Below are 17,699 nucleotides of genomic sequence, written 5' to 3'. Positions count from 1 at the left end.
AAGTATATGCAGTGGAAAACCGTATTCTGAAACCAAACTGCCGATTCGAAAAAGCACGTTATTTTCTTCCAGGGGCTTTGATAATTGTGAATGCACGGCCCTCTACAGGATTTTACTAAGTGTGGGCAAGATTGAAATTTGAATTAGATGGATTTGTCAGTCACTAGTTTTAAACAGCGATGTTATCTTCCACTTCGTGTGAAGACAGTTAAAAGTTTTGTAATAAATGGAGTTATTGAATATTAAAGCACAATATTTTAGACGTTTCGCACCTTGAGCTCGACTAAAAGTAAGAGTCTTTGAAACATTGCCGGAACAGCGTCATGTCTCATGATCATGCGAATAAGCTTGTTCTAGAATACACGCCCATATGCGCTGTATGTTGACGAATATATATTTTACACCGGTTGGCTCGACTCGATCCTCTATATGAACCTTCAATTTTATAAAATCTTCGCTTTGACATAATTCAGTTTATTCTGCAAAGTTAACTAAACCTATTATATATATAAGTATTATAATTATTATTATATCAAAGGATGTTCCTGACTGCCCAACTGGGCGCATTGCCCAACTTCAAACACGGAACATAAAACTACGTCATACCTGAGACTTTTTATATACAAGGTCCATACAAATTGTTTCCTCGCTAGAACAGCAAACAGTTGAAAGTTGAATGGGAGGTATTGGTACAATGTGTCCAATAAAGACTATCGTCCTGGTTATTGTTTTTAAGTGTGTTTCATCTTATCCAGATGGGGCTCCGTCATTCGCTTGTGTCAACATGCAGCCGCGACATTTTAATCCAAGTTCGGGTCGATTTGCTGAAACTCAGTCAATTCCAAGTCCGTATACATTCACTGCTAAATGGGACAGGCATATGAGAATGGTTCGTGTTTCTGTCGACGGTGATAGAAATAACCCAATACAAGGTTTTCTCATACAGGCTAGATTGGGAATTTACGAACCCGGTATTGGCAGCTTCATAAACATAACCGAGAATGCTAATGTTAAGTATCTGGACTGCTCACTTTCAGGATCTGAGGTAAATATAAATATAAAAAATTTTGAGTTATATTATATAAAAGAAAAAGAAAACATGATTATTTCTCGTTCTCCCAAACTCCCACGCGTGTTTCTATAACTGTATAGAAACACGGAAAATGCGGTTTTCTATTTCTTAATTTAAATTTAGTTCTCACCTGAATCAAGTGTGACTCACGCGGATACGTCCAATAGAGAGAACTTAGTTTTCTACTGGCAACCACCAAAAACAATTACGACAACTAAAAACGTCACTTTTTATGCAACACTGGCCAAAAACAAACATACGTTTTGGGTTATGGAGGAAAGTGATCCGGTAAGCTTGGTCTTGGCCTTTGGTGATACAGAAACCACGATAACAGGATCAAGTATTTCTGTTTCGTCAAGTGAAGGTGTAGAACAAACCACTAAGAAGGTTATGTCCTCGACCACGCCCACAAAAAATGTAAGTGCATTTCATGGCGTATACGTAGTAGACCTTTTCAGCTTGCGTGCAAATTAAATGGTTCAAATCACATGGTCTGAAGTTTTTTTGGCCATTTCATGGTCACAACACACTGATTTGCATGCAAGCTGAAATAGTCTATATTGTTTTAAAATGTGAAAAAATAGCAATAAAGCAAACAGCTATGTATAAACCCTGATCCATCGAGAATTTATTATCTTCCATGATATCTTGACACTGATAGAAGTAATAACAGTTGAACAATAATAAAAGTATCTCTTCATCACATCAATTTTCTGATTTTGGTTTCTTGATTTTAGAACGGACCAATTCCAGCATCATTTGATATTTCAATGATAAGTATATTGTTGGTAATTGTTTCAAGAATATCCCTGGCAATTTAAATGCATGTAAAGCACAATCATGATTGCAATAATGACAAAAATATATAAAATCATTACAAATCAGTTTTATTAGCTATAAGCAATTTTGCACTAATTCGATCTCATTAGAAAAAATTTTGAAAAAATTCGATATCTTAGAAAAGTGGCAGAGAAGTGGACTAAAAACGTGTTTGCTGGACCGCAGAGCAGAGGGCGAGGTGCCAGGCTACCGCTAAAGCTTTCCTCGAACAAAAACTGAAGGCATATGGCACCCCCAATAATTAACCATGATAAGAAGTGGTCAAATCGCTTTGTTATTGGCTAGAAAAACACGCATTAGCTTGCGATGCGGGTACGGCAAAGAAACTAAAAGGTTATTTAACTTACAAATGAGGTATCTAATGTTTGTGATGTTTTACAACAACTTTTGGCTATAATAAAACTTTAATAATCCTGTATTTATGGGCGGGGTATAAACTTTCTGTATAAACTTACGCTTTTGGGTGGGAAAATTTCACTGGTGAATATTCAAAACAAATATTACTTTAAATTAACTATCGAAGCAATTAAATGAAACACTTTCTCACTTTTTGAGTGAATTTCGGTGCGACGAACTTAAAAAACTTTTTAAAAACTCAGTTTACCAACCTGTGAAACGAAATTAGCTAGCGAGACTGATTTCTAGCTCCGTGCTCCGTACTATTCGCTTTTGCACGAAAAAACGACGCAATATATCGGATCAATTCAATCTTAAATTCTCAATGCAGTAGATTTTAGATACGTGTTTTTTTAAAAGTGGTTTGCTCCGAAATGCATTGCATTGAGTCTGATTCAGTTTGTTATCTTTTTCGTGATTGCATTCAAATTTATACTGGCCGTGTAACGGTTTGCATTCAGGGACTGAGACTGACGTACAAACCGCGTGATTTTGATGTTTGGGGGACTGAAACTGACGTACAAACCGCGTAGGAAGACTGGGGGTTAGGCTTCATTTTTCGCGCGCTTAAAGTATCAAAGTTATCATTCCAGATATATATATATATATATATATATATATATATATATATATATATATATATATATATATATATATATATATATATATATATACATCAGATGTAACAAACTACATAATTGAATTAATTGTCTGATTGTCTGATTGCTGATCACACAATTTAATGTAGTTTATACTTTATTGAAATACACACAAATGCGCTAGCCGCGCGGAGGTCTACTATCTAGAACCCGACCAAATGCAAAAATGCTATGGTTCGCATCACAAGCAATAATGAAACAAGAGTATTCACTGTTAGTTATTTTGAAGAACGTAATATCTTCTGGATTTTAAAGGCTTAGCATTTCAAAACTTTTCCCGACCAATGTTACATGAGCAATTTCCAACACCTAGTCATTTAAATTCATTAGGTTCGCCACGCATCTGCTGCTACCCAATCGACTGATTAGGTAGTGCTAATAAACATGACAATTTTTTGTGCATTCTTTTAATATTGGTTGAGATATCGGCAAATGTAATTTAAAATGAAGTTTGACAAATGCGAAAATGTGGCAAAAAATGGCCTATCAAATTGTTTTGATGATGTTGGTATTGAGAAATCATTTGACGGTGCGAATATCATTCGCACGATTCCCAAAAATAAATCATGTACTAATATTCTTGTTTGCATGGTGACATGACTGATAAGTAAACTAGCTTGTATAAGCTAATTTACTAATTTACTTAAATCATGTACTATTCCAAATCTGAATTGCCGCGAGTAGAAAAATTGACTAAAGGCCAAGTAACGATATTTACAACTATATATATAGGCCGCGGTTGTTCCAACTTCGAATCATACGACACATCTGTCTAAGCAATGAAAAACAGTGATTGTTTATCCATTGTCTATACAACGGGCCTGGCTTCCTGCACTATTTATCAACGTCACCGCGCGGTTTATGTTAATTTCCTGCTTAAGTACGCGGATGATGGTCAGGAATTAAAAACAACGAGTTAGACGACCACTCAATTACCCGATTTACTGATTACTGAACACTGATTGACTTAACACTGATTTCAGCAAAAATGGTCGAACTCCGTTAAAAATTTGCCCAACTTTTCTAGATTCAAATGATGATTTATGGAGGCAGAGGCCCCGTACGTAAGATATTACAAGTTATGCAACATTTAAGATCGATTTCTGACTGTTGGTACGCCAAATTGGCCTCCTCAGCGGATGTGGCAGAACATTTCAACTTTCCCTGTGGCCATGCCTTTTCGCAAAAATAAAGCAAACTTACTTGTAGCTAAGTGTTCCCTGCAGTGTTTTTCACTAAAATCGATTTAGTTGTTATATTGCATGCTAGTTCTTAGTTTAATAAGTATATCTCATTTATGTCAATTATCAAGTATACTCGTATTAATTTCATGTGATAGGTTACTATAGTTTGTCTGCTTATCATATTTTAGTTCGAACCGACGCAATATTCTGCTCTTCGATATTACGCTCCACTTCTCACACTTTGATTAATATCAACATGTCTATATCATCATAATCCTTACTATTTTTATATATTTTGTATCTTTTTAATATAAAAAAATAACATTCAAACTGACATTATATTAATCATGCAGTAACTATTTTAGTTCAGTAATCTAGGGGCCTAAAATAAAAGCCATATGGTTTCTGATAGGCTCCTAGCCCACACTTTGTAAATAAAAAAAATATATCATCGCATCTTTATATCATCTAAAAATTGGGCGCACTTATTAAAAAAAAAAGATAAGATAAAAAAATATATATATCATCGCATCTTTATATCATCTAAAAATTGGACGCACTTATTAAAAAAAAAAGATAAGATAAAAAAATATATATATCATTGCATCTTTATATCATCTAAAAATTGGGCGCACTTATTAAAAAAAAAAGATAAGATTGTTAATTAGCTATAGATAGGTGTTATAAACCAACCTCGGAATTAATAAAAAAATTATCAAAAAAATAATTTCCCTTTATTGCACTGGAGTTGACATATATGATGGATGGATTTCACAACAGGCAATTTGAAGAAAACTGTCCAGCATATATATACAAATGAAGAACCAGTTCATTTATTCTAAAAATAATTTTGTATCATCGACGTAGCATTCTGTGACTGTGTTATACCCATAGGCAAATGCATTAGATTTGTTGAAAATCGAGGAAGAGGAAGTATATTTCCTGAACAGGTTATAAAAGAGATTAATTATATCAGTCTTTTTTTTTCTGCTCTCACAGTCTCACTATTAATCAATCTTGTATGTTTCTAAGTATTTACTCTTTATTATTCGTAATACATCTACCGCTTTCTTCGCAGTATAAAGCGTAGTTTTTCTGGATTTTGCGTACAAAACAACCCGCGGACTTGTTAACCGCCCAGTCGATTAGAATCCAGGCTGCACAGAAAGAACAAAAGCGAGAAAAAACCCGACCGTAAACCGCGTTTAGCCGCGTATGAAACATCTGATAACAAAATATATTATTATTAACATTTTACCGAAAAACCAAACATGAGCTGGCGACTTTAAACATTAAATTAACGACGCCGTTAAATAGAGAAAATAGGTAGCAGGCAAAGATATGAATTCGGGCTACCAAGTGATATAGCGGCTCAAGCCATGGAAAAAGGTTTCGATGACTGTTGTGGAATGGAGGTTTCGATGACTATCGTAGAATGGTCGTTTCTTTTATAATCATGTAAAGGTTAGCTTCCAAGATCACTGGTGACCGACCATTCTTTATGAGGGAAGTTTGGGTATAAAATGGCGATGAACCTCCATCTTGTACGTGGCGCCGAAGAAGAAGAAAAAATTTTGCGCTCTTGAGCACTCGAAAGAAACGGCCTTTTAATTGTCTTATCTATTTTCTTTCAACGGTCTGTTTTTTACTATTCCGTCGAAAACAACACTACGTTTGTACATACAGTCATGCATGGCCGATGACGGATTTGATTGACATTGTTTAAAGTTACACTCGTAATTCTCCATCATGACGGCCATGACGGTACAAATTAAATACATCATTTTTATAAAAGAAATTATAGGTTCCAAAGATGGCGGTCACGTCGTCTCTACGCTCCCATTGGAGTACCCTTTTTCCATTTAGGTGTTGAATTATCAATATAAATCGTTTATAGGGTTCGATAATCGATATAGCTTTCCACCATCTGTCCCTGAATCATAACTAATGAGGATTATCACATAAGATCTTAACTACGATTAATCAGGCACTATTAAAATGAGAGGTAAAAAAACAATCCGGTAAAACAAGGATGTATCGAAGTTACTTTAACAAGCGAGATTGGCCTAACCACATGATACCTTTGGAATTTTCACAAACAGTGGAGTTTAATTACCATGCCGATAGGTAGAATTAAACGCAGTTGCGTCGTGGCGTTAAAAGAAATATGCAGTTCACACGAAGGTGTACTGTTCCAAAACTTAAATAACTTGATTATTGGCATGAGCATTCGATCATTGCTATTCACTGACTTAACACTCGCTCAGCAGAAGCGCAGGACGGCCCCTTGGTAGAATTCTGTTGATTAATTAGCCAATCACCTCGGGAATGCACAGGACTGACAAAATACTGGCTTATAACGTGGGAAGTCCTTAAATTGGCAAAGCGGACAGTCGATATCACCACTTGCGAACCTAACTGTGTGGCGCATATACTATAAGTTTGTACATCGAATTTAAAGGAAAGACATAGCAAAAATAATGGCATTTGTCGGAGGACTGTTGCTCGTCTTACAAGTTTTTGGAACAGGAGGGAGCTTACTGTATGTATAATCAAATATTTAACTGCTACTTATCGCTTAAGAGTTTGACGTGTATAGAAAAATATTTTAAATTCCCGCTAATCTTATTCAAGCTAGGAAGTCTAAGAAACATTTTGAACCAAAAATCGTGGGAGAAATGGGCCTATGATCGCGGGACATGAAAAAAAACGAACGTGAAGATAATTCAATAACATCGACGTATAGTATCTGACGTATATGCAATATAAGTGCTTTAATAAGGCCTGCTCTTGACAGACGTTAAGCTACTTCTAAAGTGCAGAAAACTTGGAATTAAAGTCTATTTTTGATCGAGAGCTGTTGAATAATATTTTGCAGGTTGCATTATGATGATTACACCGGAATAAACCATCTTATCTGCTATTGTTTTTCAATTGCGCTGCATGTATCACGTCGGGGTTATTCTAGATGATCTACGGTTCTTGCATTTATTTACCGATGCGAAGTCGAAAACCATTTTAATCATGTTTAACTACCCAAATACGCGTGTTATGCAAATTTGTGTCCTTAAATAACCGATTAGTTAATAGAATTTGTTAATACGACCAGTCAATGAAGAGGACATGTCGCCTTTCGTTTTTTTGTTAATACGGTTTCACGCAAAGGCTCGACATTGAAACGCATTGTCTTTCATTAATTTGTTGATGAGCGGTAACTCTCTGCCGATGCGTTTCTACTTGGCGTGAGACTTTTTGCTGAGGAAGGTCATCGTTGGGGAAAGTATAGCGAGTTCAGTGTCAAGTTAAAATTCCGAGTTGTTCCCTGTTCATTATAACATTCCTGTGCAATTTTACTTCATTATCGCTTCCAGACTTTTTGCTTTTTCTACCGCGAGCCCAACAAACTTTTCAGTTAACTGTTTTTCGTCAGGTGGACGAAATTCGCGTCGGTCGGGATGGAACAGGCGCCAGTCGAAATGAACACCACTGTTTGCGCTCAACTACCCGGCTTTGTGACAGAGCAGCTGGGAATATGCGAGTCGAAACCATTGGTTGTTCCCAGTATCAGAAAGGGAGTGTTACTGGCAATGAAGGAGTGTAAGAAACAGTTGAGTAAAGAACGATGGGATTGCGCAACGATGACTGAAGCAACAGCTTTGAAGGGATTGCTCGCCATACGTAAGTTTGAACTAGCCCGGGTTCATTTCAATTTATATCTTTACGGTCATACTGTCATGTAAATTGCCTTCCCGAAGCTCAGATGATTCACATTAGATGATTACGCCATAAAAAATACCAAGTTACCCTTAATTTGGGTCGATAACGATCTACGATCAGTTAAACGTATAGCATAAGGTAAATATTTGATGACAAATCCGCTTTCTAGTTTTAAGAGGGAGGTATAGCGGTAGAATTATTGAACGAGCGAGGCACTCCATCGTGAAATAAAGCATTTAAATTTAAACGAGATTTCAATGAAATGGCCTTGAGCCGGTTTTAATCGACTAATCGTTTAAATGAAGTTATTGACATATTGCGAAATGAGGGTAAATTTTTTGTTACCGCACCAAAATTTTCCAATCTCACTCATGCTGACAGTTTTTATTAAACTTTTGCAACTGACGCCAGTGTTTTATTCGATTGCTTCGGAAGAAAATCTCATAAAATTCATGTGATTTGAGGCATCGTAGCAACCATAGCTGAGATGCGTGAAAATTATATATGGTGGTGATGAAACCATTGTACTATTTAGGAACAATATACTGACTGATAAATATTTCACGGACATGATCACGCACTGATACACTGATGACTGAATCATGAATAAATGAAGGCAGTTACACAACGAACAGCTCCAAATGTATGACTTTGTTTTGATATCTAAGGGTTTTCTTTCACGCCTTTACTATTAGCTGTTGGGAAAGGCATTAAAATACCCAGATAATGATTTTATTATCATCATCCTCTCTTCTTTTCTAAATTGGCGGTGAATAACTAATCAGCGCATAGTCCATTAATCTGGTGTCTTAACTTAAGCCTCGTGAGGTGTTAAAACGCTCTAAAGGCTAAAGCGTTTACGATATTGCGAATTATTTTTTTCAACGTAATTACAAGACAGTGCTTTCTTCAAAATCTAACTAGTTATAGTCGACCTAGTTAATAAAGCAAGCCACATACTAACCACCCTATAGATTATGGCTTATCTCGTAAAATGTTGCGATTTCAAAATCAGGGTTAATGAATTATTAGGATGCACCCTTTCTAATTCTGACCCGGTTCTGAACGCCGCTAGCAAAAATTCCTGACAAGTATAATGGTTTCTTAGTCCTCGTTGATGGAGATTTTTTAGCCACTCCAATTGTTGAAAAATGTTTATCTTCTGGGGAGAAATCCGCAGACGAAACGGAAAACCCCACTTAATCGTACTTTCGATCGCGGTTGTTAAATTTTCGCCAGGGGCGACGAACAGCTCGACTGGTTTAGACCATAAACCAGGCAAACATGTATTTTTTCCGACGAACAGAGCATTTTATGCCGCTCTCATTCATCAAAAATTAATTCCTGTTCCTTGGTTGGACACCACAATCTCAACTAATAACGATATAGCGTAATAGCGGGGAAATCAGGTAATTGTGCCATATGATATAATGGTATGGGAGTTTACGTTAATTTAGATTCTCCTGTCCAAACGAGAAAACCAAACCAGACCTATTAGTTGCATGCAATTGTCATTTGAAAAACTGGGAAGAACCAATTAACATAGATTAGCAAAGAATTCACCCGTGAATTCACTGACGGTAGTAAGGCCCGCGAAGTGGCAGCACAACGTTATATTGACAAATCATATGACAGTAATTTTTCATGAACGCTTTGGCATGAAATCTTGTTAAGTTCCTGTGAGCTTTCGGAGAGAGCAGCTTGTATCCAACAGACCCCAGCTGTGAAGAGGTTGGACGGCTTGTATAAAGAATAGCTGTCCCAACATTCAACAAATATTCGAGTAAGCCAATATGCAAAACGCGCAGAATACCTCCTCGACGACCTCCACGTGATTCAAAACACCCTCTTACAGAGCATGACTAAGTCGTAAGATGACCTGACCTCAGAATAAATTATGAAAAGTATATATAGTCGGATCAGGTGGTCAGTTCGAGTATTTCATGCAGCTCGTATTTAACAGCAGCTGGAAATTATTGAATGCTTATTTGTATGTACTCCTAGTTCAACCACTGTTTCCCATATGTTCCGATTTTTTGTGTGGAAATCCTAAATGTTTATCTTGATAACTTGATTCAAATCTGCGATAAATTATATTTCATCACCCGGCACCAAATCTATAATAGGATCAATTTTTAATGATGAATGTTATCGCACCTATATAATCTTAGAAATATCCTCGTTCTTCGATACCAAAATCCGAAATCCGGGAAAAAAACGCTTCAAAAATAATGGAACGGTTGCGTGGATTAGTCCATATACCGCATGATAAGGCAAAAATGATGAGATCATGAAGTTATTTTCAAATGGTTTTCAAGCAAGCATTCAAAACGCGCGTGCTTTTCGTTCTCGTACCTTTCTCGTTTTTTCGTTTTCGTGACGATATTATCACTGTCAATCAATTCAAGTAATTCAAGTTATTCCAGATTTAGTCTTACATATAATCACAGTCAACTGTGACATTATGTTGCAATATGTTTTTCCTATAACCTCTTTGGATTCCACCCCCTCGTAGAAATCAGCACTTTGTTGATGGACTAGAATGCTTAAATCAAATACTTGTGTACCAACCATATATTGACGAGAAACGTCGCTTTATAGTACGAGGGCAGTGGTGGAAACCAGAGGGTGGATAGTTTAAATAGTCGAATTTCTATGCTGAAGATTCTTACACAATCTGTTATCCGGTTGTGCACAAGTGGAATTTTCTGATGGATGGAAGCCGTGCACAGAGTGTGCATCATTTCATGATTAATGTCCTATGGCTATAGTTTTAAATACGACAATAACTTTTCTACAACAGCACGTACAGCTGTTCATTTACTAGCAAGGCCGTTGCTGAAGTGAGATCACACGAGCAAGAATTATTATCATCTATGTATAAACACAAAAATCTAGTGCACAAAATATGTATGTACTGTGTTTTTCAATTAGTCTCGCACAATTGAGGTGGTTTTTGTTGAAAGATCACACTCAAACGGAAAAATTTCATACTGTCATCAATCAGCCATTCCGAGTCATCTAACAATCGAAACTCAAAGTTCAGCAACTGATGTATTTTTATAGTTGAGTTTATACGGAAGTGAAAATAAATTTAATTTACTCGTAAAGTGATTTATTGTATCAACTCAAACGACGCCAAGCGTTTTATGCAACTGTTGATATGAATCTTCATTTAATTACGTACGTACATTAATTAGATAAATTCTCTATAGTCTAGAATTGAGAAAATTTCAGTAACTATATAGTTTCTACTATTGCATATTAATGCCAGTCTACTTTTGAAAGTACGATAACGCCCAAGACGATTCCTGACTTTGGTAGTTAGGTTTCCGAGGACGACTAATTTTCGTATAAATACTGCATGAGTAGTCCGGCATATGCATCCACAGCTTAAATAAATTTCACCTCTTGCAATTACAGCCGCGTTCGCCGCGACGCTTTTCGTTCAATGAAATGTGTAGATTTTAATTATATACAAGCATTTGCAGCGAGCTTGAAAGTTGGCCTTTTCCGAGAAGTGAAAGAGGGCCTTTTACCATACAAAAATTTTCTCTTTCAACAGCAAGTAAAGAAACTGCCTTCGTGTACGCGTTAACTTCAGCCGCTGTGGTTTACGCTGTCACCAAGTCCTGTACAGCCGGAGACTTACCAGATTGCGCATGTCAAAAGAAGCCAGTTCACAAATATTATGGAAAACGATTGAAAGCACGTTGTGATGAAAACATTCAATACGGTATGATGTTCGCAGAACTTTTCGTTGACGCACCGGATAATGACAAGCGAGCAAGATTGAAAACAGTTCGTCGCAGCGGTCAGAACTTAGTGAATCTTCACAACTCCAGGGCAGGAAGAAAGGTAATGATTAGCTATATACTTTCATTTGTTGGGACCTGTATTAATTCGCTGTGGCAATGTCAGACTGCTATAAAGCCTGCATGGTTCTTACAAGTAATCAACAGTTGGCGATTGCGCTGTGATCACCTGAAAATAAAGTTATTAAAGTGTGTTTTTTCTTAAATAAATTTTTCATATCGGTCTTCAACTGTCGATGATTGTCGTTGATCATTGAAGCCTTTAATTTTTGTATAAACCTCTTCGATCGTCACAGGCCACTAACAATACCTTGTCGACCTTTCTAAGCCTGCTTCTTATATAGCTTACCGACTGTCGACGACGCCTATTGTCGCTGACCACTAAAGCATGAAGTGCTTTAATTGTTATCTGCATTTATAAATCTCCTTGGTCACGGCTACCAACAATACATCGCCGACAATCGGTGATTAAGAAGATTGAACCAGCCCTAGCTAAAGACCTAATGTTGCGAATTACAACATTGCAGTTCAACATTGCATCGCTCGGGCTAAAATGAGTTCAGAGTCGGTCCAAAACCACATCTATGCCCGCAAACATCAACTCTATTGTTATATTATGACAATCTTCTTCCCCTTAACTTTATATATTCAGATTAAACATGCGATGTATAATGCCTTAATTCAGACGGAGTATATGCTAATGTTTTAAGCGCTGACATTTTGATTGAAGACAATTTAATGCTAATATGTTATCACCTTTTTTATCAGAGAAAGGGCGCTTAGACGATTATTTCAACACAGCAACAGATATCTAGCGATTAATTAATTTATTTAATAAAGTATCACAATTTTTTTTTAAAGTTCGTTAGCAGCTGCAAAGGCATGCAGTTTAAGGCATGGAAATGTAATTGAGACGTGGAATTTCTCTCTTTAACCAATTATCGTGTGTTCGTTTTTAAGAGGTTATCTAAACAAAATAAAGCAAGCAAATCGCTGGCGGATATTGAATATTTACTAATCCTAATTAAAAGCTGTAAACCCGACAGTCAATTATTTTAATACGACGCACGCGGTATATAAAATTTAAAAATCCCGATCTAAATTAAAACAACTCCGTCATATACATTTACATGCCAAAGGTATTTCATAGGGCTTGCCCTTCGGGAAGGCTTTCTATGCCTATGGTATTCCTGCACACGCCGGACACACGCAGCGATTTTGGTCAGCGCAATTTATTTAATTTAAATGAAGTTAAATGCGTGTGTTAAATGAATGATCTTGGACTTGGACGCCGCGCTTTTAATACAATATATTGAACACATAAATCACTGGAGTAAAATCGTAGCACGGCGCTGGCTTGGTGCTCATTTCACTCGTCGCCTTAATACAACCATATTATGACAAAGATACCGTCGTACATGCAAGTGCATGTCGGTGCTAGTTAGTATACGTGATATGATCAAGTGCAATCAATATACACGGATCCATGCAACTGTCGAGATTGATTTATGTTTTCCAGTACACAATGCAATTTATAAATAACGTTAAAAAACCAGCTAATAATAATACCGAGAGTATTCCCTCTGTAACTTTTGACTAAAAAAGCAGTTTGTTAGTAAAAACTCCCATTCATAATATAGAAACGAGCACTTTGAGCACTTATACTTGTGCCTCTCAATATAACGAAAAGTCATTATATATACATTAACTTAATTTTGGGCTGTTCGATGAGTTCTTTTTTGAATTTCAGAGTGCTTGAAACTCGTTTTAGAAACTTTACAAAACACTGGTGGCGAGAGGTGGCGGCGTGTTCACTTTAAGGGCATAACTTCATGTTACACCTCGCACGTTGCAGCCAAATTTCATGCACGATGCTCAAGATATGTGAACATCTTGATGCTAGGTTTAGCGTTTTGTAAAGACCAACAACACTGTCCGCGCACTGATATACGTACGCGGGTATGTGCCCACAATTCATGTTTATGTGAAATAGCCAGTGCAGACAGACAGTACCACTGATATGCTGTTGAACTTGACCTTGATTTGGGGAAGAAAATGGAATGTGAGCAATCCAGATTTAGATCATAATATCTTATAATTCTTCGGGTTCGTCTGACTGAAGGACCTTTTTAGGTTATAAGTTACGCATTTTCACAGCGGTCGACCGCGCAAATTTGCGACAGGTGGAAAGGCTTGACGCGTTTCCTTCTAAAAATATATATCATCAAAACAAGCGCGTTACTCCCATGGTATAGGCGAAACAATTAATATCCCACAAAGCACACAGCAAGTTGTTTAAACTACAACAGCGTAAGCCTGATCGGATTTGCATTCCCAACTGTGTGTTTGATTATTTGTATTACGTATTTAACCCCATGCTGGAATGGGTGGCATGCAACCCAACGATCCGAAAACGGAGCAAGATGTGAAATAATGTCTCATGAGCCGCTGCATGTCTTTGTTATACGAGTATAATTAATTGCAAGAAGTTCTGCAAGTTCCACTAGAGGCTAATAGACTATTAGAGCCTTCAAGAACGAAGAACCATGCGCATGCAGCCAAAAATTTAGATTTCGTTGCACGTGAGTCAAAATTGAAAAATACATTCTTGGCTGAAAATTTGGAATGGTTGTTATAAGCCATTATAGTATTAAACAGAACGTCGCGAAGACATGCGGGATCCCGATAGCATGCAGAAAAACTGGACGTACCGTGATTAAAAAATAAATATTTGAACAAACACAAAAACCATAAAAAAAACTAATTGGTGTAGAAGTATAATAAAGGTATGCAAGTATGAAAAATATCTTCCTGATTTCTCACCAAAGCCCGCATGGAGTCACTGAGAAACATCTTGCATGCTTTTCCCAATTTTGGGTCAAAGACAACACTAAGCGAGAATATCGTTGACGGTTGACCAGCCTCAGGGTAAATTATTATTGATTCAAGGGAAGCTTGGGAACTATTTTGTTTTTTGGCCAACGTCGGCGGCACCTGAAAGGATCTCCTAAAAAGCTGCGCTTTGCACGGAAGATTCCGCCTAATAGGAAACAGCCTAGGTTTATGTTTTACAACACATCTGGGGACAGAGCATTGGTAAATCCTCTTACAAGGAAACATTTCTTAGGAGTTTTCAGACGTGGAACATTTCATGTACTGAAGCTAATGTTAATCAGCTGAAGTCTTTACTTATATGTCCGCGCGCAAAATACCGCCTATAGTGGAGAACAGGCTTTAATAATTTGCATTCGATTCGGTACATGAAAAGGTCGAAAAGGAGATTATTGTTGCAGGTGCAGACAAGTGATCGTTTATAGGATGTAAACAACTTCAGAATTTGTACATTTTTTTAAGCAAAATAGTTTTATCGACCAAATTAAACGCCATGGAAAAGTCAAGCATCAGAATTTCTTCAGAATTTCATTCATCCCTAGCTGAACAACAACAAAATCCTTTTCTATACATTCTCACTAAAACAAAACGGGTATCAATGTTTTTATATTGAGGTAATTGAGTAACTGCCCCATGCAAGTTCCACGAGACAGGACAATTTGAGACTAAACCGACCGAAGCCGTCATATTGTCCCAGGGCCCATGCAACATGCACCTCAAAGGACTTTGTTTTGATAAATGTAAAAAAAATTCCCGCGGAACGATGGGCCAAAAACTAAACGATTGAATTTCTTTAGGCTGTGCTTGCATCGGTGAAAACCCGCTGTCGTTGTTACGGTTTATCGCAAGGCTGTGCTATGCGCTCTTGCTGGAAGGTACTACCGAAATTTGAGGAAGTCGGTAAAATGTTGAAGAAACAGTACGAGAACGCTGCGGAGGTAATATACGCAAGAAGGAAGCGCAAATTAAAGAGAAAGGCGAACAGAAAACTTCGACTCGGCGAAAACGAGCTCGTCTACATGAAACGCTCGCCGAATTATTGCCGTTCAAATCCACGCATTGGAATTTCGGGAACGTCTGGGAGAGAATGTCAGAGAGATTCCGGGGAGTCTATGAACAGCTGTGCGTTATTGTGCTGTGGCCATGGGTATAACACGCAGATCACACGTGAGAAACGGTTTTGCAATTGCCGTTTTCGCTGGTGTTGTCGCGTGCATTGCGACACATGCGAGCATGTTTACGATAGGTATACTTGTAAATAGAATGGTAAATAGTGAAAGAGTTGGTACTTGACATTCATTGTAACACTGTACAGAGTTGCAAATAAGCTGCGGGTATGCGGGTATACCACCAAATTTCGCTACATTCGAGGAAGGTTTACGCATTTAATAGTAAAAGTAGAAAGTACAAAAATTAGGTAGTATATACCTATAGTTGGCCTACAAAATCATAGCTGCCCCATGCAGCTGTAGGTGGCTAACCAAGAAACGTTTTCTAGCTCTTTATAGAGAGCTAAAGATAGACATCAAGAGCAATAGTATCATAGCCATATAGTTTTGAGATCTTCATCAGTATAATTTGTTATTCTCCCAGTGGAACGTTGAAACGTTTTGCGACTTTGTCATTGAGTGTGAGTATAGTTTCAGAATTTATATCTGATTGTGTATCTAATCTTTTATTGAATAAAATTTAATATTAAACTATGTAATACACTCCTATTCAATGGGAGTATAATAGGGGTTAATAACTACAACCCAGACTGAATCTTTACCCTAGCTATTTAGAGCTTGAATTTTGAATATCGAACATCTTACCATCCGGGGGGTTGCAGCCTTTCCAAATTGCGCAGAAATTACGCCCTAATTTACTCAAGAGTCATGCAGGTGAAATTACTCGTCGGTCCCCAAAATTTAAACATAAAAAAATTAAAATTTTACTAAGTCTTGAATTTGACACATAAATTCTATCTCAGCTAAATTTACTCTACTATGGATCCGGCAACACATTTTGGTGATTTAAACGGCAAATAGCATTGCTGATAGCTACCATTTTAATCCCGTAGTCCCCCGCTAAATCGAAATCCAGTGATGTGAGTGGTTTGCGGAAAAATTCGTCGCGAAAAAGTAGAATCGCTTCCTACTTTTTATCTTTTCGCGCGAACAAATTCACCTAGTGGAGAACAGACTTAACTCGAACTCCTAACTAACTCGAACTAAATCAAATTCCTCTTGGATTTCGTAATCTTCTTTATAGTAATTTACTCCGCTTAACTCGAACTCGCTTAACTCGAACTCCTCGCTAACTCAAACTAAATATAGTTGTCGATGGCCTCATTTTTTGGCGTTTTTCTAGTGTACTTTTATTATTATCCGCGCTATTTCGGTTGTTAGCGCCAGTGTGTGGAATCCTTTATCGGACTTATTTAGTTGTCGTCTTGTTGATCACAAATCGCTAGTCTGTGGAGGCCCTTGAAGGCCATTATTGTTGAAAGTTATATGCAAATTAGTTTATATGCAAATCACCATGTCGCAAATTTCTGGTAGTGGTAACAGGGCCTTAAAGAATCAGTATTTCATAATTATATCAAGCAGGATTTTTTAGGAAGTAAAGGCATGAACTGCGGCAATCCAATATACGTAAATATAGACGTAACCTATAACACCAACCCCGGTTAACTCGAACCCCCGGTAACTCGAACAATTTTTCTTTACCCTTGGGAGTTCGAGCTAGCGGGAGAATACTGTACATGCAGGCACATTACGTCTGTTTTTCAGCGGCCAAATCTTATTTCACTAGTCTTAGCACTTCATGAGTGCATGTAACTCATATTTGTTTTCTTTCATTAACAAATTTAAAGGAAACAGCTCCGTAAGAACGGAGCACAAAATGTTTAAGAGATACAAACGACTACACATGCACCGTTAGATTCGTCACGCGACTTTTGAACCTTGAATAGTACTAGATTTCTCTTTGTGGGACTGTAAGACGCTTATGCTTTGCTTTGCTAGGCATTTTTATATTTAACGCGGGTCCGACTGATATTCGGAGAAAATGAACATCACAGCCGAGTGTCCGAGGCTTGTTTACTTATCGCTATCCTCAAGCAACTAAAACTGCAAGTCAT

At 37.3% G+C, this 17,699-nt stretch overlaps 1 protein-coding gene across 1 annotated transcript; it reads left to right on the top strand.

Annotated features, from left to right (window-relative positions):
* Positions 1–7,720: 7,720 nt before the first annotated feature.
* Positions 7,721–16,204, top strand: LOC114524915 (protein Wnt-16-like). The gene is made up of 3 exons (XM_028546140.1): positions 7,721–7,829; positions 11,434–11,726; positions 15,373–16,204. Exons 1-3 carry the CDS (start codon positions 7,739–7,741, stop codon positions 15,835–15,837), a joined length of 849 nt encoding a protein of 282 aa, XP_028401941.1. The 5' UTR covers positions 7,721–7,738; the 3' UTR covers positions 15,838–16,204.
* Positions 16,205–17,699: the final 1,495 nt, after the last annotated feature.

This window comes from Dendronephthya gigantea, unplaced genomic scaffold (assembly GCF_004324835.1).
Source record: "Dendronephthya gigantea isolate DGI-Jeju-01 unplaced genomic scaffold, DenGig_1.0 000032F, whole genome shotgun sequence".
Taxonomy (NCBI): Eukaryota; Metazoa; Cnidaria; class Anthozoa; order Malacalcyonacea; family Nephtheidae; genus Dendronephthya; species Dendronephthya gigantea.
This window is presented reverse-complemented; position numbering and strand designations above follow the sequence as displayed.